We start from the raw sequence: 22,594 nt of genomic DNA, 5'->3' as shown, positions 1-22,594 counted from the left end.
GTCCTCGTCTTTATTTGCGCTGTACATTTCCATCATGAATCACCAACATGCCCTGGCTGCCACCTTAGCGAATTTATCTATGCCGTAAAGTGCGGCACTTCGCCCAAATACGGTATATCCGATCCTTCGTGCCGGTCGGACCCCTAGGCTGCCTTGCCCTGAAGCGTAGCAGTGAGAATGCACCGTAGCACGCACACTCTGACGTCATAGTGCTGCCGATGCCTGAAAAATGTCATATCCTAAATTCTCTGCTCAATACATATTGTCTAAACAGCATTCCTGCATTTCTGCAGCGATAGCTACACTACGCCAGCCGCTTCGCGAGGCCAGCGTGACTGCGCGCTGAGCCGTGGCACTACCGCTCCACCAGCTGTGCGTATGCGCGGAGTGACGTCAGAGCATACAGCTGGTGTGCGCGCCGCGCGCCAACATTACGCTAGCATTTCGAGCCTGCAGCGTGGCGGCGCCGTGGCTGGTCACATGGATGGTCACGTGGTGCGGAGCAGCTGCCGGCGGCGCGCCGGCGAAATCGAGTGGGGGAGGAGAAGAGAGGGAGAGAGTGAATCCACGTCCAGGGACGAAGATGAAAAAGGAACGCCCAGCGAAACGCAGCGGCGAAAGACTGACTTCGAAATTCGACTGAGCGAGTTCCACGCAGCCAGCCGTAGCCATCGCGTCACTCCAGGTTTAACCAGAGCTAAACCGTAGCCAATTTTTTCGCCTGTGTTTCTGCAACACAACTTATGCTTGTCGATACAGCGAATGCGCCGAATACACATCCGCCTGAAGTGTTTAGGAGGAGTGTTTAAGGTCCCTTAACCTGCCCTAGGCAACACAGACATGCAGTGAACTTGTTATTTGCATATTTAAAGAACATTGTTCATATTTACAAGCCATAATTTTACCGTGTCTGTTAGCCTCAACCAATCTTCACGCAATGAACTTTGTTAGCTCATATGTCGGACTATGCACTTCATCATTTCATATGTGACATCACTACTCGGTGCTCCATCGTAGTACGTATTTCATGGCCGCATTTTATGTATTGCTCCTTTTTTATTTAACCTTTTCTGCACCACTCTCCTTCCGCTTTTATCTACCAAATTTCCTTCCCCGCGCAGAGTAGCATGCCATCGATTTTTAGACGGAGGCTAAATTCTCTGCCTTTTCACTAAAGAGGTTCTTTCTCTCTCTCACACATTCTCCTCGGATCCGGAGTCCAATTTGCATTACGAATTTTTTAAACCCATGACTTGATATTTTCGGTCCGAGTACATGAGGTAAATGTCTTTTGCTGCCTCAGAAACGTTTCGTCGTGTACTGGGAAATGTCCGACATTTAAAACGTTCAGGAATCTCGGAAGCACAGTGTAAATTTAGAGCCCCCTTCCCTGAAATGCTTGATGTGTGTTTTGTTATAATACTCCGTGAACTTATAAACGTTTAAAACGGATCTGACACTTGTTTACATCCCCTGATTGCGCTTGCTGTTCATGACTGCCGCCGTAGAAAAGCTTCCCTACAGAGTCCTACTTTTTTGAAGCAGCTCACGAGGAGGGAAATCATACAACTTTGAAAAAGTTCACTAGATGGCAGCATTTGTTCTGAAAGTATCTGAGTGAGGACCTCTTTCGACGACGTGCTGTTCCGGCACTTCAGCGGATACTCTACACAAGCGCTGCGTCAACTCCAGCCTTGCGTACCGATCTTACGCGTGTGCGGTTTGCAACGTCAGCCACGAATTCCCGTTAGAACTGATGCTTGGGCAAGTTGGTATGCCAGGTTCATGAAGAACAGCGTGAAATAGACAAGAACTGAAGGAAGACATACACGCCTGTCTGTGTGTGTCTTCCTACAGTGCTTGTCTATTTCGAGCTGTTCTTCTAGAATACATCTCCCTTGTTCTTCAGTCCCTTCCCACGTCTCCTGACCCAACCCCTGGATTCCAAGAGCGATCCAACGCATCGGACAACATAACCCTCGTCTAACGCCCCCTCCCCAATATATATAAAAAAAGGTACCGCCAACAACACCAATAAACCTCCTTCCGTGGCTGCCGCGCCTGGGGTTCCATTGTTCAGTTTAGTGAACAAATTTCGCTTTCTTACCGAGTCAGTGGACGTAATTGCCACCCAGTGTGAGCAAGCAAAGAAATTAATAATTTAACGTAGGCTTCATGTGAACACATCTAGATACATACCTAGCAATGAGGTGACCACAACCTTAAGCGTTAGTTTTAGTTTATGTTGTTTTTAGTTCGGGGATCGACATTTCAGGCTTACAAACATCGCGCTGCCCACGGACTGAAGGAATGCGCATGGAACATAGGCCTGCACGTTCCAGAGCTCATTCATACGAATATTAAGATATTAAGTACTTTTAGAGAGCTGCGAACATTATTGAAATTCTCCTAAACAGTGAACCTGCAGAGGCATATCTACGTTCCTTCTTTAGAACTGCCGCGCAGTAGATACATAGTTATACCTGAGCGTAGAAAAAAGCGGGGCTGGTGCGGACGACAGTTACAGTTAGTCCATTCTGCAAATTGCAATGCGTTATGAGGACAGTTTCGTGAACCATTCCATGCAAAATTTCGCGCTTTGACTACGCTACTGCTTTGGCTGCGGCTAAATATACCACAGATGGATATGGTACATCTTATCCCTGAGTGCGTCGGACGAATCCAATTAATTTTTTTTTTTAAGGTGCGGCTAATAGTACGCCGTACGGACCCGGCGCATTTTGTTCGCGAACTTCGGGTGAATATGACCGCTGTTTTTCAAAGTCTCGATTTTCTTCTCATTGCGTTTGTTTGGATTAACATCCAAACGGATGGATGGTACGTATACTTTTGGTTCAAGAATGTTTACTTACTGCCTGTAATGCGGCTATTGGCGTACGGCGCACGCACTTTGAGAGCCAGAATTGTACTTCATAGTCTACGCGCATGTCTTCAGTTTTCACCGTTTGTCACACGTCGCATGGTGGCAGTGCGAACTGTAAAACTACTCCTGGCTCTTTCCATGCCAACACGGGACACATGTGCTCCTCTGCCAAATTGCAAAGTCGTTGTTAGGAACTTAGAGGCCTGTTTCCTTGCTGCGAGGGGCTGTGTTCTATTCGAAGTCGAGTGCACGCCTCATCGCTGTTCCAAATACGTGTGGAATGGGGCGATGGCTGAGCTCGCGCTAAGCTCGAAACCGCGGGGGTTTAAACTCGATGTGCGCGAAGTTTGACGTCCTTTTTAGGCTACGAAAAGGGATCTTTCCTCGTGTTCACTCCCAGTAACATCGATGTTAGTCTGGAAGTGGATCGTACAAGCTTCAGGCTCTGCTTCTGCTGTCCCGTGTATTGTGGTGGAGCAAATCTTCGCCCCGGCGGGTGCGCTGGCCTGGTCATAACCGCTCGGCCCGGCAGGCATCGAATAATTTCGACACACTATTTCTTTTGCCATGGCTCGGAAGCACAATTTAAAAATCTGACTAAGAACTTTCGATTTGCAACTGAAGAGATAGTATGATATTTCTTGCATACTACGGATGGGTGCTCTGCAGAGAGATTAGTGTGTTGTGCCGGGAAAGAGATGCACTTCACAGGTCGGCGAAAAATTTCCGCCGACACAAATGCTGCTGATAGCTTACTACCAGAACGAGGTGACAGATTAAGAGACTGTTTACTAAGCCGCAGTGATAAGGCATCAAGCGAATACACACCTCTGCCGCCGCCGCTTATATGCGCGACTGACTGCACAGTGCTCACATAGATTCAGAGCTTAAGGGCGGCAATAGGAGCATCGCTACGCAGCTAAGAGACAAACCACCGTGCCGATTTCTTTTGGCGAATACTGTAAATCATAAGCATGAAAACATAGGAGCTGCATTATCAGAGAATACGAGTATGCTGATTTTTTTTTGTCAGCTCCTGTTACGGTGAATATTAGTGTATATAAACCTGGCGCCGCTCCCTCACCAATATTTTAAAGATCCTTTTTATTCGAAATGTGCGTCCTGGAAGTCATCTCTCTCAAGCACCAGTAAGATGTTCTGGACAAACCACCAGGGGTCATGGCTGTGTGCTGTGCCTAAAAATCCAGGTCCACACGTTGTAGATAGGCACTGGCGCAGGGAAATAAGCGCTTAAATCAAGCGGATGCCGAGGATTTTAACTGCCGCAGCAGCATCCTCTTTCCGTGCAGAGTTAAACCATTTTTGTCTCACTGTGGCTGCGATGGCTTCGCGTTATACTGCAGCTAATATTTTCGGCCACAGTGACTCACTCAACAAATGGCAACGTTTCAGAATTCCTCTCAGTCCTAGAATAGAAATCCGCATTTATTCGCTGCAGTAGAACGGGCCATCCAGCAAGTGATGTTTATGCCACAGAGAATGCGTCTCGCACTAGCACTATGGCTGTTAGTGAGCAATGTGCCGGCATTATTCTCGTATTCTGCCTATCCTGAAGAAAGAAGTGACCTTCAAGGGTATCAGGACGTGAGCCAGGTGAGTTGTTTTTGGTATTGGTGTGGACGAAGGCGCTCGTTGGTCTGACATGCTTATGAAGGAAGCCGTCACGGAAACCAAGGAAGTTATAGCAGAATTTTCCAATTAAAAAAAAATGCTGGTGTTAATATATATAAAATAAATAGTCCTGAAAGGTAATTTATTAGAAATTAGAAGAAAACATAGCCACATGCCCCCGGAGATATCCGAATGCCCGATCTCCGAATTTCACCTACGGTGCTCTGCCAAGTGATCTACGGATGGTGAGTAGTGCGTTTGCGAGGAAATGTGACGCACACAGTAATATTAATCAACACTGCATTAGTTAAACTGCCAGGCGTATAATTTATAATTGTCTGACGTTCTTTTCAAAACACTCACTTGGTAATATTTCTTTTGCTGTTCACACGCAGTGCTTTCCTGACATTGGCAAGTGGTACATGATCCAGCGGAACTACTACTCAGACCCGGCTTTCGGTGGAGCGGCGAAATGCATCAGGCTTGAAGGACGCGGCATTTACGAAAATTTTAGCATGCCTGTCAGGTTCTCTTACGGACAGCATGGATCCATGTAAGGACTGCTATTCCGAAGCCGTTATTGCAATAACACCCCTAAGAAAATCCAGAATATAGGCAAAGGCGAGGCCAGTTTGGAACATTATCTACAGTTCACATTTTTCGAAGGAAAATAGAAGCGGCTTAAATGTGAATTTACTAAGTCACACAACACTTTGAAATTGAAGGGTGTTGGAAACATACGATTATGAACCCTGAAAAAGAAAGCCGTCGTATTAAAATATATGAAAAAAAAACTACAGCCAATTTTAGCCTGCAGAAACATTGCGCTCGCCATGTTACGGCATCCTTGATTTCTGCAACGAGAAGTCACAAATTATTTGACATAAGTCGAATGATTAGGTTCATAACAGACCTTATTCAATCAGATTTCCTAACATTGGGATTTTACCTGAGATCCTGGGAAGTTTTTATATAATGGTCGAAATTATTGGCTTAGAAATGATTCAAGAAGGATGAAAAAATTACATATGTTGAGTTAGAAAAAAGGCTATCAACGACGCGACGTTAGTTTTGTGAAATATAAGAATACTTGCACAGTAGGAGCAGTCTAAAATAAACGTTGTTGAGCTAAACTTTCTAATAATGCAAGAAAGATTCATACAAAAGAAACAAAAATAGCCTTTTCCTCTAGTCTGTGCAAAAATTTAAAGAAAAAATTCGCTGTGGCTTAGCTTGGTTAAGCCCGGTATTTGCGAAAGCAATATCCGTACCTACGCCATGGTACAGCTGGTAGTGTAGCTGGTGGGGGTGCTTGTGGTTAGACTTGTGGTGATACATCGGTTATCCAATCCAATCCCATCCAATCCAATCCAATCCAATGCAATCCAATCCAATCCAATCCAATTCACTCCATTTCGATCCAATCTAATCCAATCCACTCCTATCCAATCCAATCCAATGTAATCTACTCTAATCTAATGTAATCTAATCTAAACTAGTCCAATACCAATGCAATCCAATCCAGTCCAGTTCAGTCCGGTCCAATCCATTCCAGTCCAATCCAATCTAATCTAATCCAATCTAATGCAATCAAGGTCAAATGAAGGTCAATGGTGGTCACCGCCGCGGCACGGCAAAGGCGTGAAAGTGCAAGTAGTATTGCTTTCAAAATAGAAATATGTCGAATCACTGAAGTCCTACTTGGCTTCTATCTATAAGAATTCAGAGATAATACATCATAACTCGAACAGCATATATCATGAACGGTGAAACCGTGGATTCTAGTTATGGTTTGTTACCTTTTTCAGGGCCGGGCAGCTTACCCACAGCTCTTCACCATGCTACATCGGCAAAAATATCGCCACCTTTGAACCCTACAACAGTACGTATGCGACATAAAAGATACCAGCTGTTTAGAAAATCGGATACAGCTCCTGAATTGTAATCAGGCAGAGCACGGCTTAGACAAGCCGAAAGACAGACACAGCGCTGACTCGCGACTGATCGTCTTTATTACTGCATTCACTTCAAAATAATGCGGGGAGGTTTCACACAAAGCGAAAATTATTTGAGAGCATATCTCAGAACACTGGCATGCAATAGTGACTAATCTGCCCGACTTGAAAGAATGCTTAAGAATTTTACAGCGAAGTAGAGAACCGATTCCACTTGCACATGCCGCTCGCACTGCGGTGGGCGGCGGAACATTAATTAAAGAAAGCGTGCAGGGGTCACGGGGTAGAAAAGGCTGCATTCGGGCGCCCACTGGTGCGTCCTGCTGTTCCACGAGAAAGAATGCGGTGAGGCAAGGCTACGTGCATCGCTATGCTGGTCCATGAAAAAAATTCTGGGGGGGCACTTTGTTGACCTAAAGTGCGGTGAGGCGAGAGCCTTAACCAGCGGTCTTGCTGCTTGTGTCACTGAGGTGTGGTTAAGACGTTAAGCTTTGCTTCTAAGAGTGGAACACGACCGCGTCTTGCAACGCTGCCAGGGAGTCCACAGAACGCCATAAGCCCGTTCGGCTCTACGCCTCGCTCGTCTGTAAATTGGTTTTTGAGGAAAGGAAATGTATCTGGCTCGCATATCTCGGTGGACACCTGAACCTCGCCGTAAGGGAAGGGAGGAAGATGGGAGTGAACGAAGACACGGTATTCACTAGACGCGCCTTTGTTCATTCCAAACCATCTAGCTGGCATGGCGGAGTGGTAGCGTGCTCGTCTCGCACTCCGGAGACCCTGGTTGGGTTCCCCAACTCGACCCATTTTCTACTCGGTTTTATTTACTTGTCAAGTGTGACTATAAAGATTAATTAGGCTCATCGGTTAATTAACTAATTAACTAATCTCAGTCCCACTTACTTGGAGCATCACTATATATTATCCCTTTAATCGGTTGCATGGTTACTAGCCAAAGTACAATTGACTATGACGTAACGACCATTTCGACCAATTGAAAAGCGTGACATTTCTGTCGACAACTCAACAGAGTCAGTTTCGTGGTTATATTTGTCGAGTAACGATATGATAGGACCGGATGTAGTAGGCTAGGTCAAGGTATGTGCCAATTTCATCCCTCGGTCGCACCGCAGGGATTAGACGGGGACCTAAAACTGGGTGCGGCCTAGGAGGTATGAATGAGCCATCTGCGCGAGGATGCTCCATATGCACTGAAATACCCACCCCTCGCACTCTCACAAAGACAAAACACACACAGAACACACAGAACACACAGAACTCGCACACGGGCGCGCGCGCGCGTTTGTGAGTATGTGAGAGAGCGCGTGCTCGAGAGAGAGAGCGCGTGCTCGAGAGAGAGAGTGCGCACGAGCGAGCGGGTGAGTGACTGAGTGAGCGGGCGAGCGACATGAACTGGTGGGCGAGTTGGTCTGACATATATAGTGAAGCAGCACAACGGCACAAGGCCAACGGGAGAAAGGGACAAACACAGCGCTGTGTTTGTCCCTTTCTCCCCTTGGCCTTGTGCCGTTGCGCTGCTTCACTAGATAGAGCGAGCGAGTGCGCGTGAAAGAGAGTGCGCGCGAGAGAAAGTGCGCGCGACAGAGTGAGTGCGAGAGAGAGTGCGCGCGAGTGAGCGTGTGCGTGAGCCTGCGTGCACGCGCGCGCGTGTTTGTGTACGTGTGCGCGCGCGCGCCCGCGGTCGCGTTTTGCATGATCACCTATGCATTTCACCTATGCATTTTTTTGCTTCTTTCGACGAAGTGTAATTTATCGAGAACAGTCATTTCAACTAGGGTTTTAGAACACTGCAGCTATTCCAATTTTTTACTTTCTTGCTTTCAATAAATGCTATTTTTACTCCCCCCCCCCTCCCCCCGCTGTACGCATTGTTCTGCATTGAATGGTCTTTACAGCATATTTCCTTGCCTTTGTTTTTCAGCTAGTTTGCCACAACAAATTTTCTATTCAGTCTACACCGACTGCCACTGCTTTATCACTCGGCATCACTCTGCCGGTATAGGTGAGTGTTTTACCCGCAAAACTGTTGGTCCATTTCAAGGACTAATTTGAGAGATCATCTTTTATTCAGGGAGCCAAACGTGCTTTGATGGAAGTAGTCTGTGTGAAATTATCGCTTGGTACAGCATTGCTAGGTGAACTTTACATGGGTAATTTGTTTTAGACAGTTCTCCGAATAAACCAGTGATGACATTACGTTTCCGCCCTCGCACAGTCTAATTTCGCTTCCAGTGAGTTAAGAATACCGTTTCTAAAATTGTAAAAAAGGTAATTACGGATAAAAGTGATAAAAGTGAACAACTTCGAGATAAAATTGTATAACTCCTCTACCATCTCCACTTTTATTTGTGAGTGCATTGTCTTGAAGCACTAATCAGGCACTCATCACTTATAAAGAAATGGAAAACTGTACACCACCCAATAAGCTGTAAAAACTTACATAAGTACTCAGTATTTCCCATTTTCTGTTTCTCTTTGTAAGTATCTCGTAGCATCTTTAGAGTACTCGTTATAAATATTAATCAAATAAATTAAAGATTTGATGTTTTCTAACCGTGTCGTCCCGTGTGGTTTTCTATTTTGTTCCCCATGCATTGCGATGCAATTTTGCTCTATCTGATACGTACCATTGCGTCAAGCGCATTTTCAAATTTATTGGAATTTATTGGAAATACCTGCAGCGCCCGAAGGCATTAGTGCAGGGGGGATGAGGATACATAACAGGAGATTAGGCCGGAAAAAAAAGAGGAAGAAAAAAAAAGCAATACAACAAGGCATGACACAGCAAGTACAAAATGAATGAAATATGAAACAACAAAAAAAAAATGATTAATATTGAGGACTAATTAATTACTGGGAAGTATCTGAGAACTGGCGGCGTTGCCGGGTTCGATTCTAAGGTTAGGAACAATTTTTCCTCCGATACAAAATTTCTTAGAGTGTTGTAGAGCTTTCCTTTGTAGCGATGTAATAGCGCTGCACTGGATGCTAATAAGTGATCACTTTTTCAAAACAGCACAAAATAACGACAACGACATATAGAAAGAAAGATCGTGCGCCAAATTTGATATCACTGTTCATTGAAACAGGAACGAGAATATAGGCACGGTGTAATTTCGATGTCACGACGCCATGCTAACAAAGGTTTCTTCAATAACGCAGTCTCATGCTTCTGCAGTACGAAATGTGGCTTGTATATGCACATAGCACCAGCCTTACGAATATGAAACCTGCTTCTACCTCCCCAATAGTTAAATTACAGCGTAGAAAGATAACTCATGTAGCATCAGTTAACACCCGGCGATTCAAATTCGAAAATGGTACCATGTTTCTCAGATATTTGTCGTACTGACTGAGGCGCTCATTTCATCGACACTCTGATTACCCAATGTAACAGCTGCCGTAGGAGAGGGGAGTCTGAGAGACTGATTTCCCAGAATGTCATGAAAGTCTGATGTTTCATCATGCACACATGATCGCTTTCCAAGTCGCCTGCTTCTCTCATTCATCTAAGAGCTCGGCAATCCCCCTTACTTTGTTTAAGTGATAAGATGCGCAGTGGCCATTTAAAATCGCAAAAAAATTATTCTCCTAGTAGCGGACTCAATCTGCACCGTCTTGAGCTGGGCAACCAATTTTCACCAAGGTGGCCTATTGATAAGTAAGGGCATCCCGCTTCTTTGACCATAGAGACCTGACAAAATAAGCCTCGTTGGTCACACACCTACTTTATTTTGTCCTTGCCACCCTAAGTGTCGAAGGACTCTGCCATATTTGACTAATTTACACTGTCCCGAGGAAGACGTTTCTGCACACGGCGCAGACATCAAACACTCATGGTTCTCTTCAACTGGTTCGACTCGGAAAACTCATTGCACCCGTATATCACCAGCTCTGCTGTAAATTCAAACATATGGCCATACAAGATGAAATTTTGCCAAATCACGCCAACACTGACAACTTTTTTCATTTGTTTTAATTGTCGTTAAATCATCTTCTTATCTTTAATCGGCCAACACTAAGTGGCTTAAAGCCAAGGTCAATGCTCGAAAAAAAAAACTCACTCAAAGGACGGTAAATCGTGACCCATTACACATTCCTGGTTTTTATGCAAATGCACCATCTTTCCATTTCATGAGTATTGAATTTAGATACACAGAGTCCACTTCCCAGAACGCTTGCACGGACATGTCATAGTGTTTGTCGAATTTATACTGGTTGGTTGGTTTATGGGGTTTAACGTCCCAAAGCAACTAAGGCTATGAGAGACGCCGTAGTGGAGGGCTCCGGAAATTTCGACCACCTGTGGTTCTTTAACGTGCACTTACATCGCACAGCACACGGGCCTCTAGAATTTCTCCTCCAAAAAAATTCTGCCGCCGCGGCCGGGAGAATTTATACTCCTTTAAGCTCAATGGCGCATGCTCTAACACATCTCATGAAGCCATCGTAAGGAATAGACTACAAAATATACACATTATCTACTCGAAAAACGAGGCAGTTGACAGGGTTATGTTCCCGTTCGAACAGGCGGGAAACGTTTAAACTCTCCCTACACGTTAAAGGCGTAAGCATCTTCTCAAAGATTCCCGACGCCCCATGCTGCCGCGTCCCACCTTCGATTAACGTGATACCAGATGGAATGTTCAGCCTGTGTGACATTGTCGTGAAAGCGACCTCAAACTTCTTTTCTTTCGCCTTTTTGATGCCCTCGTGCACCTGGGCGACGTTGGATTTCTTAAAAGGAGCAACAGCACCCTTCGCGCTTCGCAAAAAAGGCGAAGTAAAGCACGCTTAAAGTTTTATCCACGGCTTATCCAAAGTCTTATCCTGTTCGAAATTCGTCCAAAATTGTAAAATTTAAGCATCGTAGCAAAACGTGGGACGTGCCAATAGGTTTTAGGGGGTTTCCTTCAGAAAGAGCTTACTCCTTCAGAGTCTGAGGGACCGTTCCGCGTTCGGGTGGTTCCGAAAGCTTTCACAGGAAGAGAACCCTGCCCACTGCCATGCTTTCAGTGTGGATGTTGTGCACCTTAGCTACAATAGTCCTCATGACGGCTGGATGAGGGGTTTCAGAACATGGGTGAGAGTGAAGTGATATGAGTACGAATCTACAAACCAGTGTGGCATGCCCACAGAACAACTTTTGGAAGTGCTCCCAATGTACATAATTTCGACGATCATCAACTGGAGAGATGATTTCATTGCGCAAGAATACGGAATATGCATTAGCCCGCGTGCTGTGGTCCTTCGAATCTTGGTCAACATCTTTCAGAGCATAGTGGGCCAAGCACTGATCGTGACTCTCGGACACTGTTAGCCCGCTATAGGTACGCAGATGATTTCTTCATTTTTACGGAGAAAAAAAAAGGATTATGGTGGTAGAGTGGTTTCGAAAAAATCACCACATATGTGCAAGGGCTCGAGTTTAAAGCCTGAAAGCAGATAGCGGCCGATGACAGCATTCAGTTTTTAGAATAACAGTTTGATGGGATTTGTTTGAAAACTAAAGAAATAAAGACAAGAAATCAAAGATCAATAAATAAAAAATTGAGATTTAGTAGAGGAATACGTGAATCGTCTCTGTTATCACTAACACTCACGTGCATTGGCCTTAGTAGAGAGATAAGTCAGCCACGCGCGCAGAGAGGTGAATAGGGCTCTGGAACTAAAAAAAAAAAATAGTTTTTCATGGTGTTTTTAAAAACTCCCCCTCCCCCCAAAAAAAAATGAAAAGGGGGGAGGGGCAATAAAAGCGCGATCGTACGCACGCAAGGATTTTACACGGGCATCATTCACTGGAAGAGTTACAGCTGTGTCAGCGAGATACGGACGGATGCAGGTGTTTGAAGGGTTCTTTCTATATCATTGCTTTTGCGCATGCGCAGGTCTAGGATGTTCGCTGTGGCGCCGTGCTGACACACTGGAGGACCCCGCTGGGTGCTGCGAATTTATCTACGACCAGAACTGCGGCTCCTCGCCCAAGTACAAGGTGTACGATGCGTCGTGCCAGTCGGAAGCATAGGTCCAACTCAAACTCCGCCATAAGGATGTCCTGCAGTAGGCACTCATTTGAGCGCTAACATCTGTTGAATGCTAAAACATGTATACAAATTACTTCAATTAAAACTTGTTTGCACTTACTCTGGAGTGTTTGACGAATATTTCCGTGTGTGTGTTCAGTCAGAAGTCCAGTTTATATAGTGAGCCAACCACAGTCTCGAGATGGATATAAGTATTACTTAACTTAGGTAGGCGGAACTACGAAGTTTCTGAGAAAGCTGTATACCTTTCTTTTGTAGCGGTATGGCTGCGCTCGGGTGGACGTCAATGAGTAATTACTCCCTTATTACAAATCTATTCCACCTTGGGGGATTCCCCTAAACATTTGACAAACACAGTTCCCACTATTAATTATTGATCAATTCGCTCTCGCCCTACCCTAAGCTGGCCGTCCCGGTTAGCTCAATTGGCAGAGCGACTGCTCCGATGAAGCGGTGGTCCTGGGTTCGAACCCTGGACCAGGGCGAATTTTTCTTTAACTACGAATTTTCTGAGAAAGCTGTATAGCTTTCCTTTGTAGCCGTATGGCTGCGCTCGGGTGCACGTCAATGAGTCATTACTCCCTTACTAACGTAGATGAGAATTTTACGCTGCGTTGCTTTTAAATATTTCAGATCCCAATTTCCATCTCTCTGGACTCACTTGACGGCCACACGTGAAATTAATAAATTCTTCGAAGCGTATTAGGTTTCCTTTACAGCCCGAAACGTGCGCTTTGTTGTTTCTTCCTCGTTTGATTGGTCTCTTGTGTTAAACCAACGGCGAGCGAGACATTCCAAGGAAAGAATGATGGCTCATGTAATTTGCCACGAGGGGGTGGCAAGACATGTTTCTATCTGAAGAACATGGAAAGTGTGAAATGGGCAGATGTTTAAGTGGAAAAGGTGCTTGATTTGAAGCGGAGGCGAATGGGAGCGTCCAGCCGCACAGTGGCGCGAGGAAGCCCCTGCCGCTTCTCTCCTGCGCTGAACACGGGCCGCCCCGGTGTCGAGACAAGCCCGCTGGCCCATCGATGCTCCTCGGGCAGCCTAGGTCGGGCCTAAGCGGGGCCCGGGCTTGAAGTTGCAGGCTTGGGCCAGTCTCGGGCTTCAAGTCGTGTGCTGGAGCCTCGACATAGAGGGGCGCTGTACGGCTTTTGATTCATTACTGCCAGATGAAGTACACTTAGCGTGCTCTAGCAGCGACACGGACGAAATAGCGCCACGGTGTTGGTTCAGGGAAACAAACTGCGCTTTTTTTTTCTGATTTTCTGTATGGTTTTCCTCACGCCAGGAAAATTTACAAAGATTGTGTTCTTTTTTTCCCCTGTTACCCGGGACATCTAGGAAATCAAATATTTGCGCATCTAAAATATCTCCAGCCGTAAACGGCAATTACAGGAGGCTCATTTGCCGACAGACATTGATCAGCGTCACTCACTGAGCAATGTTCAAGTAAGTGTGGACTCGCACGCCTGGCCGGGTTTAACCCCACAAGAGAATAAGTAAAAAGAAAGCGCAGATTCCAGCTGCGGGCAACACTGCAGTGGCACTATTGGTGGCGCGGTGTTACACCTGACACATGGCTCATTTGCAGGAGTTCGGTCGCCTACTGAAATAAACAGCAGCGCTGACTTGAGCTGTTTCAGCTGTGAGCAGCACACGCCATCGGATCCACTAGAAGGCGCTCCGCTTCTGCTAACTTTTGGGTTGCAGCTCACGAATGGGTATTCGTAGTCTCAAAAGAGACCGCTGGAGACATCTGATTGCTCGAAGGCCAGCCGTCTGTTCCAGATAGCCTATGACTGCCTAACTGTAGCCTAACTTCCTGTGCCAAAAGCACATTTCTGGGCTACGAGAAAAGCCACTGGGGAAAAACGTATTGAATTAGGACACTTTGGGTCTTCAAACATGTACTACGCATTAAACAGGCACTTATGTTACTTCTCATCTACATAGAAACGCAGCCGGTGCGGCCACGAATTCAACCCGCAAATAGAAATCTCATTGCTAAGGCTTCGAAAACGTTTTATTATTCAGACAAAGCGGGCCGTAAAAAATAACTAAAAGCCTACAAGTAACGCAGAGTTATTTGCGCGTGTTCGCAATCCTTTTCATTTGACTGTCAGAACTCCGGAGCTATTCAGCTACAAGGCAACTCAGATTTGAACTTTTTCTATCGATAGGTGGCAGCACATGAGTACCCCAAAAAGGAGGTAAGTTCTATTCCCCCTCCAGGTGTGTAAACTACCCCGCGACACGAAAGTATTCGTTCTTCCGCGTACAAAAAGTAGAGCCCAGAACTTTCTCTAGGCATGCGGCCAAGGTTCCGCGGACCGAAGCACAAAAAGTTAACCCCTCTCAAGCCATTGAGCACAGAAGCGTTACCGGTTTGAGTTGCCTAAGCTTCCGTCCGTCTTTTCTGCGAAAATTCATTTACAATGGTAGGCTGGGGTTACTGGTTTCGCCTGAGCAGACAGGTGTGGCCGGTTAAAATGGCGGAAGAGAGGCTTTTGCATCCGCAGGACATTACCCGGAAAAGTTCCATTGTGTTGAACACCTATGTAGTCAGTCTCCAAATAAAAGGAAAGAAAGGAGCTCCTAGCACAAGGCCTTATGACTGGTTTTCTTCCCTTTCCCGCGTAGCCTTCCTTACATAGCTACAGAAGCATGTCCTCGATTGTAGTGACAGCCTGCAGCTTACTTTTCCTAGTATCAGGGAAAAAGAATACGGTCACTGACCAAGTCAAGAAATTCCTTTTCTTTTTTCCTTTAACTCAATGCCTGACCAGACGTATTTTCGTCGAACTATTGATTATGCCTAGTCTTCTACGAGCCTTCCCAGCGCCGAACACCCACCTTCCGCTTCTCAGAGAGAGAGAGAGAAAAACTTTATCATGGCAAGTGTGTTTAGACCCCCTTTGGGTCCCTGGACCACCGCACGGTCCCACTCTACGTCGTAACGTTCATGCGGTGTTTGTCCATGACGTCGGCACCCCGAAGCACCGCAGCAAGCTGCGATGGCGGGTCCGGAGACGAGAGCACGACCTCCCAGTCCTCCCAACTTGATAACGCGGGCTGTCCCTGCGGGGGAGGATCAGCAGGGCAGCCGAAAAGGATGTGGGAGAGTGTGGCGTGAGGGTCGCCACACTCAGCACCAACAAGGCACCAAGCAAATCAAAGTTGGATGAAACTTAAAAGGACGAGAAGTGTGGTTTGCAAATGCACCGAGAGCGTCCTCTAGCTATGCATGGTGACTGAACGCAAACTTTGGCATTGCATAAGCGAGTTCTTGCTTAGCTCTGTTTACATGAACCAGTAACGTCAGGTTGAGTCGGGGGTCGGGCTGAGCGAAGTCAACCCAGCTCGACCAACGCGTGTTTACATGAACTCGATTTTAGGTAGTCGAGACCGGTTCATCAGCAGCGACACCAAGTGTCGTGCACCGCATTGCGAGCGAACAGGGGTAGCAACCATGATTGAGGCACACCACCGCTGCTTCGGAGGTGCGACGGCGCAAGTGAAAAACAAATTTGCATTTATTCTCTCCCTTCCGTTTCTTCAGCTCGACAGCGTTTACAAACACATCGGGGCAAGGTGGGTGAGTCGACCTACCCGAGATGAGGATCCATAGCGCACACAATTGAAGGGACTCAACACAAGCGCTAAACTTCTACTGAACTAGCCCGAACCCTGGCCCTTCAACCTACCTCCCGCGGCAGAGTTTACTGGTCCCGACCCCTTGACTCCTGACTCGACTCGGCGCGTTTACATGAACCCAGTAGCCGGTTTTTGATCGGATAACTCAACTCACGTGCGTTTTGGTGCGAACAGTGCCTTACTGGGTGTGCTGCGCAGGGGGGGGGGAGTGAGGTGCTTTTGGGTGTGGCCTTGCATCCCCCTTCCTTTTCGCACCACAAGCTCGACAAAAAAAGAAAAGCATAAACCCTTTCCAAATACAGCCCAAGCGAGAAGAAAGAAAAGAAAGAAATCAAGTTCGTCCAGGTTCTATGCACCCTGGCCAATCCACCGCCGTGGGTATGTGCCATTCAGCCCGAGGACATCATCATCATCATCTTCTAAGAAAAAAGTGTGCGCACGAACACAGACAAGCAAGAAGTTGGTGGTAGAGTGTAGTAGCGACAAAATAATTAGTCGCCAGGTGGAGCCACGTCGAGCTAGTAAAATTTTAGCGCGAAATTCAAATCCCCGCATAGAACACATACACAACTTTCAGAGCCTGTAAAACGCAAACACTAGGTTCGATAAGGATAAAAATAGCGGCTTAACAATCAAGAAAGAAAAAGAGAGGAAATGTTGCGGACGAAATTTTGATATTTGGCTTAATTTTTTCCCGAGATGACATGAAAGTTCGATATATCTAAAAGCACCCTTTTTGTGGAACTTTGCGTCTAATTTGTAAAAAATGAAACTTAAACAATAATATCTACCCGCAACATTTCCTTTCTTCATTAAAGAAGAAAACGCTGCCACAAACCTCATGAAAATCGAGCCATGTTTAGAGACGGTATAGCTTCTGAAAGTTCCCATGTATTTCCTATGGACACTGCCACTGGTGAACCCTCTTAAAACGTCGAACTGCCCTTATCTCTAATATTTTTGTGTTTACCTACACATTTTCTTTTTTCAAGTGTTGAGCGCCTTGCCAGCAATCTTTTTACTAGTGTGGCAGAAGAGTATTTGCACTGAGTGAGCAATTTACTACTTGAGCTGCTGCGCGAACGGGCCCACACTAGGGCCGGGCCTCACGTCGAGCTTGGCGGGCCTGGCTCAGGTTCAGTAATGTGATAGTGCAGCCAGCTCGGGCTGGGTCCGGGCTTGAAGCCGAGGGCCTGGGCCGGGCAACGGCCTCAGAATGCGATGCGCCCCGTGCATTGCGCCAAGAACGACAGCGCCCCTAGCTGACTGGAGAACTTCCGCGGAATTAGTGGGAAGACGAAGCGAGGAGGGAAAGTAGTGGGCCATAACAGCCAGTACAATAGTCAGAAATGTGAGAAGAGGAGAACCACAGTGATATGACACGTTAAAATGATATGGCACCCGATTGGAGTCACACAATATCCCAGCAGCACCCAGTGACGGTCCCAGCAAGTGGTTTTACGGGGGGTGGGGGGGGGGCGGACTTTCTTATACCAAAAAGAAAAAAAAAATAGAAATGATTTTTTTACTTCTTGTATTTCAAAAAAAATTTTGTGCGCTTTGTTGTTGAACAATAAATGGCGTACGGTACAGATGTTACACCATTTCCCATTCTTTGGATGTTAACGTTTACACGAGCAATATTAATTTCAGTACCGTGGGTAACAAGCCGACTGCTGAGATATCCCGTCACGGCTCTCGCCGTGGTTACCGTGCCGGCGGCATGGCAAGACAACGGTGGGGGCACGGCAGGAACACGATACCTTGACAATCACTACGAATAGTGCTCGTATAACTAACAACGTGTAGAACGTGTAATTGTGTGAAATAAGATAGCCGCTAACAGGGTGAACGTACAAAGTAGGGGACTACTTGACGCATTACGGACGAAATAGCTTTCCAGTTCTACGTCAAAACTTACATCTCGCCCTAGGAGAGCCCAAACACGGACGTTCGGGAAAACGTGGAAAGGCTTTTTTTTGGGGGGGGGGGGGGGGCGACCTCCCCCCCCCCCCCCCTGGGACCGCCACTGTCAGCACCTCAGCCCCTTGGCGAGGACATTTGTTCTTTTTTTATTTTTGTGCATCCAGCTTGGGCTGGGTCCGGGCTTGAAGCCGCGGTCCTGGGCCGGGCTCGGGCCTTAGAATACTGGCTTCATTCGTCCGCGTTAGTACCTTTACTAGCGCACACAATTTTCGAAAAACAAGTCACAGGAAGCAGCGAATAAAACTTGCTGCGGATAGCAAAGGGCAACTGTGTTCACCTTCCGTGCCCCTAACGACCTAGCATTCTACAAACGCCGCATGCAAACTATTGCGGCTAGTGCCATCGGCAAACTGAAAACAGTTGGTTTGGGGTCGCGCATCTCATCTAGCCTGTTTGTGATCTCCAGCTGTACTGGCGAAACCTTTCAACAGGTTTTTTTCCTCTGCCCTTGTCTGTACTAGGATGCTAGAAAAAATTGGACAAGGCACTTAAACCATATATGCCCAACATAAAGAACTGTAGATATTTAAATACTTTTTTACACACAATGTTTATTTCACTTCGGAAATCACAATTCTTTTATTGGATAAAATGTTTATTTCAAGAAATACTTTTGAGCTTTCATACAATGTAGGATACTGAGCAAATGAACTACCTATTACGTAAGGTAAAGTTTCAAACAGTTGACAACGACTTCGAAACGACATTTCCCATCACGTGCGATAGTTTTCTCAGGACGATGTGAAAGTGTTATTTGTTTGCCTTGAGGAAACAGACTGTGGTAGAATCTACTCCATGCTTCTAGAGAAATCTGGCGGCTTTTTCTGAACGCACACAACACTTGGACAGGAAAAGTTTAGAGCCTCTTGAACCAAGAATAGGGCGCAAGCTTTTACACTATAAACTTCTAGAGTTACTGCGCTACCAAGCGATGCCCTATATGTAGGACACTGGGCATACATTAGTTAAGCTCCGCTTTACGGTTACGACACAACCTCGTTATGAGTTAACTGTCATATATGAAGAGGCTTCCCCTCCCTCATAACTTATCGAGATTGGAGGAGGTATCCCTTAGATGGATCAGGGCTGGTGCGGCCCTTATCCCGACGGTCACGTGCCGATGGGGCTCCGAACAGGACGCGGGACCCTCGAGGTGTTCGACACCGGCTGCAGAGGTGGATGTTCGCCACCTGCTGTCGCGTCGTGCAGGGACAAGGCCTTTAAGGACGCGAATTTTACAGGAAGTGGAACTAATGGCGACAAGGGAGGAGGATTTCTCCAAGTGGCTGAGCGACAACAATAAGAGCAGGAGTCTTCTCTGGCTCTTGCATGAAAACACCTTACATGATTTGCTTTAGTATACAGTGAACCAAAGCTATGCTTTTGTGGCAAGTGCACCAAGTAAAAAAAGAACATACATTCATACTCTACTTTGCATTCATGGGAGTTCTTATACCCCTCCTGGCGCAATAGCGCAGCGATTAAGCGATGCGCCACCTTCCAGGGTCATGCTCTTGATTTTTCGCTCACAACGTCGACGCAGAACTTTGTGGGTAACGGGGCTTTTAACTCTATGGCGTTAATACGCTAGCACTGCTGTAATCGCACATGGCATAATGCTATAACCGGCTAAAGCGTGCTTAACCGAACTTTCATTTTCGTATATTACCATGCTCGGTGCCAGCCGGTCTCCGCCAACAAAATATAAAATTATACTTAAGCAGGTAACCGTCACTCATTTGCGTCCTTTGAAACTTACTGCCCGTTTTCTTAGTCCACTAACTTCTCTTTTTTTTTTGTTAATCCCATTGTTCTAATTTCGTAAAACGATTGATGTGCGTGAGTGGTTGCGTTTTACCATCTATCGTTAGCGTTGCCAACTTATCAGTTTTCCACCCGTACCTACACTGCCGCCCATAATGAATAATTACTGGAATTTAAAGCATGAAGTGAGTTAGAAGAGCAGATTAGGTTCAGGTAGACAACAGGCAGAGAGATCGAGCAGTCATGCGTTAGCACTGAAGGCATATGTCATACCTCTGAATGAAGTTACGGTCGTTAATATCAATGTTCTATTAAAACTGGCCTATGGTAGCCTTAGTTTTGGGGTTTGAAAGCCTTTTTGAACTAAAGAAGGCTATCAAAATTATTCCGTATAAATTCCTTGTAATTTTTGGCCTAGAGCAGACACGCAACTACTTTTAGCAGTTGTAATAAATTCTTGTTCGTGTGGGAAACTGCAAAAATTTACTTAAGTTTTTACGACTACTAACTGTTAACCCAACAATTGTAGTATCGCAGAGTTGATTATCAAGCATTCGCAGATCCTAACGGTTGCTTCTTACCGACTTAAACTAAAGAATACTTCTGCAAGAAGTCCAGTGTAATACGAAGGCCAAAAATGTCTTACTCCCTGATGTCCCTATTCAGGATTGTTTCCTTACTCTAGAGCAATAAGATCGGAGATTAGTCCTTATAAATAATTTTTATAAAATAGAGGTTTGGTGGCTTCACGCCTTCTTTGAGCAAGGACTGCACGACAATTTCTATTTCCGCTGAATTAAATCCTCAGTCACAATACAACGCGAAGAAAGCGCATAAGCCCTAGCTTTCGTCACCGAAACAGTTTGTGTTGCAGAAGCCGAATTTGAAAACAAACTTTTGCATGGCTAAAGACCTCATTAAATGGCTGCAGTGCTTGGATGTTCACAAAAATCCACATCATACTCAAACGTCCGCCGGATGAATGTGCACTTGTTTTGAAAAAGAATTTTAATGGTACAGGAAAAGTTTAACAACCTGACATCCCAGTTGTATTTTTCCACACGGTCGACTTTTTACTCGCTGCAGATGTAGACGTTAAGAGTTATGGTTACAAGCACTTTGTGGGTTCAGGATGTTAGTCTGAAGGTTAGCGGCAGGAAACAGTTCCCAAATTAAAAAATTCAAGAAACAAAACTATCTTTGCCCTTTTGCGGGAGGATGTGAGTGAAGGAACGGAGGCGGAAGTGAGCTCTCAACTTGCAAATAAAGGGCATTCCAGTGAAAGACGGCGAGATTATGTTAGAAATCATGACAAAACTCGCGGATTGCATAAGCGAGCATCCCTTTCCTCTCGTATCGACGCCTGCCATGGAGTACAAATACCAAACAATGCTGCACTTCAGAGCATCGTTCTCCATCTCGTTCAGCGCCGGAAACACGATGCTATCCCCGAAAAATCGCGGATAAAGAGACTGTCCTGCAATGAAATTGGACTCGGGTCATCAGACCTGATATCTGAATGAGCACTTGTGCCCTGACACAAAACGTCGGGTTGGAAAGGCTACAAGCAAAATAAAGAGGCAAACTGGAAGTTCAGTCGGGGTGTGCGAAAGATGGATTTATGCTCGGGAGATATGCTCGGGAGATTGAAGAAAACACCGTCTTGAAGATGTCAAACTTTGATGACATTTATAAAATTCTAAACCGGTTCTGATGATGATAAAGTTTCATGGCGCAAGGGCATCCGTGGCCAAAGAGCGCCATGTCACAAGGTTTTTCCATCTACTCAAGGTGACGTCAAAGACCCATTTCCAAAGCATTTCACCCTAAACAATCCGAGCACTAGGGAGGGGAAAGCTTGTATCCATTGTATCACCGGTGGGTACCCAGCGGCACTGGGGATCGAACCTCGCACCATTTGTATGCGAACCTAAACATAAACTATGACCATGACTACATTTCAACAGCCGAACTCAATAACACTGCTGATGAAAATGCGCTAAGAACATATAGCACGAATTATCGGTCAATGGGCAGTAAGACAGAAATACCAAATATTTATTGAATCTTTAAAACTCTAGTTTCATGCAACTATGCTCTCCGAAATATGGTACCACGAAGGGTCGCACTTTTTAAAATTTGATGGTTATGGCCACTTATCGTGCGAAAAATACATGCGCTATCGAATATGACAGAAGCCAACAGCAACTCCTCCAACTCCTCCAGTGCACGTAAGTAGTCGAAAAGGCCAAATTTTATCGAGTCACGGAGACAAGGATAATCGCGTTTTCGAAATTTTTAAAACTGATATGGCTATTACTAACGATCGACTCCAAATATCTTATTGCAACTAGGCTCCTAACGCTAAGAGTTACAAAGCTGATTATTAAAAATGAGTTAACAAGCTTGCTACTTCATACAATTAACCGGTTTTCTGCTGTCCGTCAACACTGGTAATACTATGCCGCAAAAGCCATACTGTTACCTCAAAAAGCCTGTTTTTAAAAGTTTTTGAAAGTGTTCGCTGAAACACCCGGTATTTATTGCGTCACGCTTCCCTAACGACCGTTTTCTTTTTTCTTCGCCTTTTTACCAATGTGCGCCCCACTGCGTGTGCCACAGAGCTTCACAGAAGTGATGCGAGATGGCGG

General features: G+C 45.8%; 1 protein-coding gene across 1 annotated transcript; it reads left to right on the top strand.

Moving 5' to 3' along the window:
• The first annotated feature begins 4,384 nt into the window (after nt 1–4,384).
• LOC149330975 (uncharacterized) lies at nt 4,385–12,517 on the top strand. Its single transcript, XM_089559525.1, has 4 exons — nt 4,385–4,498; nt 4,912–5,069; nt 6,325–6,398; nt 12,381–12,517. Exons 1-4 carry the CDS (start codon nt 4,385–4,387, stop codon nt 12,515–12,517), a joined length of 483 nt encoding a protein of 160 aa, XP_089415651.1.
• The last annotated feature ends 10,077 nt before the right edge of the window (nt 12,518–22,594 follow it).

The sequence above is a fragment of the Amblyomma mixtum genome, chromosome 9, assembly GCF_055824585.1.
Source record: "Amblyomma mixtum isolate Tamu chromosome 9, ASM5582458v1, whole genome shotgun sequence".
NCBI lineage: Eukaryota > Metazoa > Arthropoda > Arachnida > Ixodida > Ixodidae > Amblyomma > Amblyomma mixtum.
Note: the sequence above shows the minus strand (reverse complement) of the source record. Positions and strands in the feature narration are given on the sequence as shown.

Bases quoted from the DNA above. Each gene is read 5' to 3' on its own strand.
- LOC149330975 (XM_089559525.1), top strand. From the start codon at position 4,385: ATGCGTCTCGCACTAGCACTATGGCTGTTAGTGAGCAATGTGCCGGCA. The intron at 5,070-6,324 runs GTAAGGACTGCT...TACCTTTTTCAG, and splicing joins TACGGACAGCATGGATCCAT to GGCCGGGCAGCTTACCCACA. The intron at 6,399-12,380 runs GTACGTATGCGA...GCGCATGCGCAG, and splicing joins CACCTTTGAACCCTACAACA to GTCTAGGATGTTCGCTGTGG.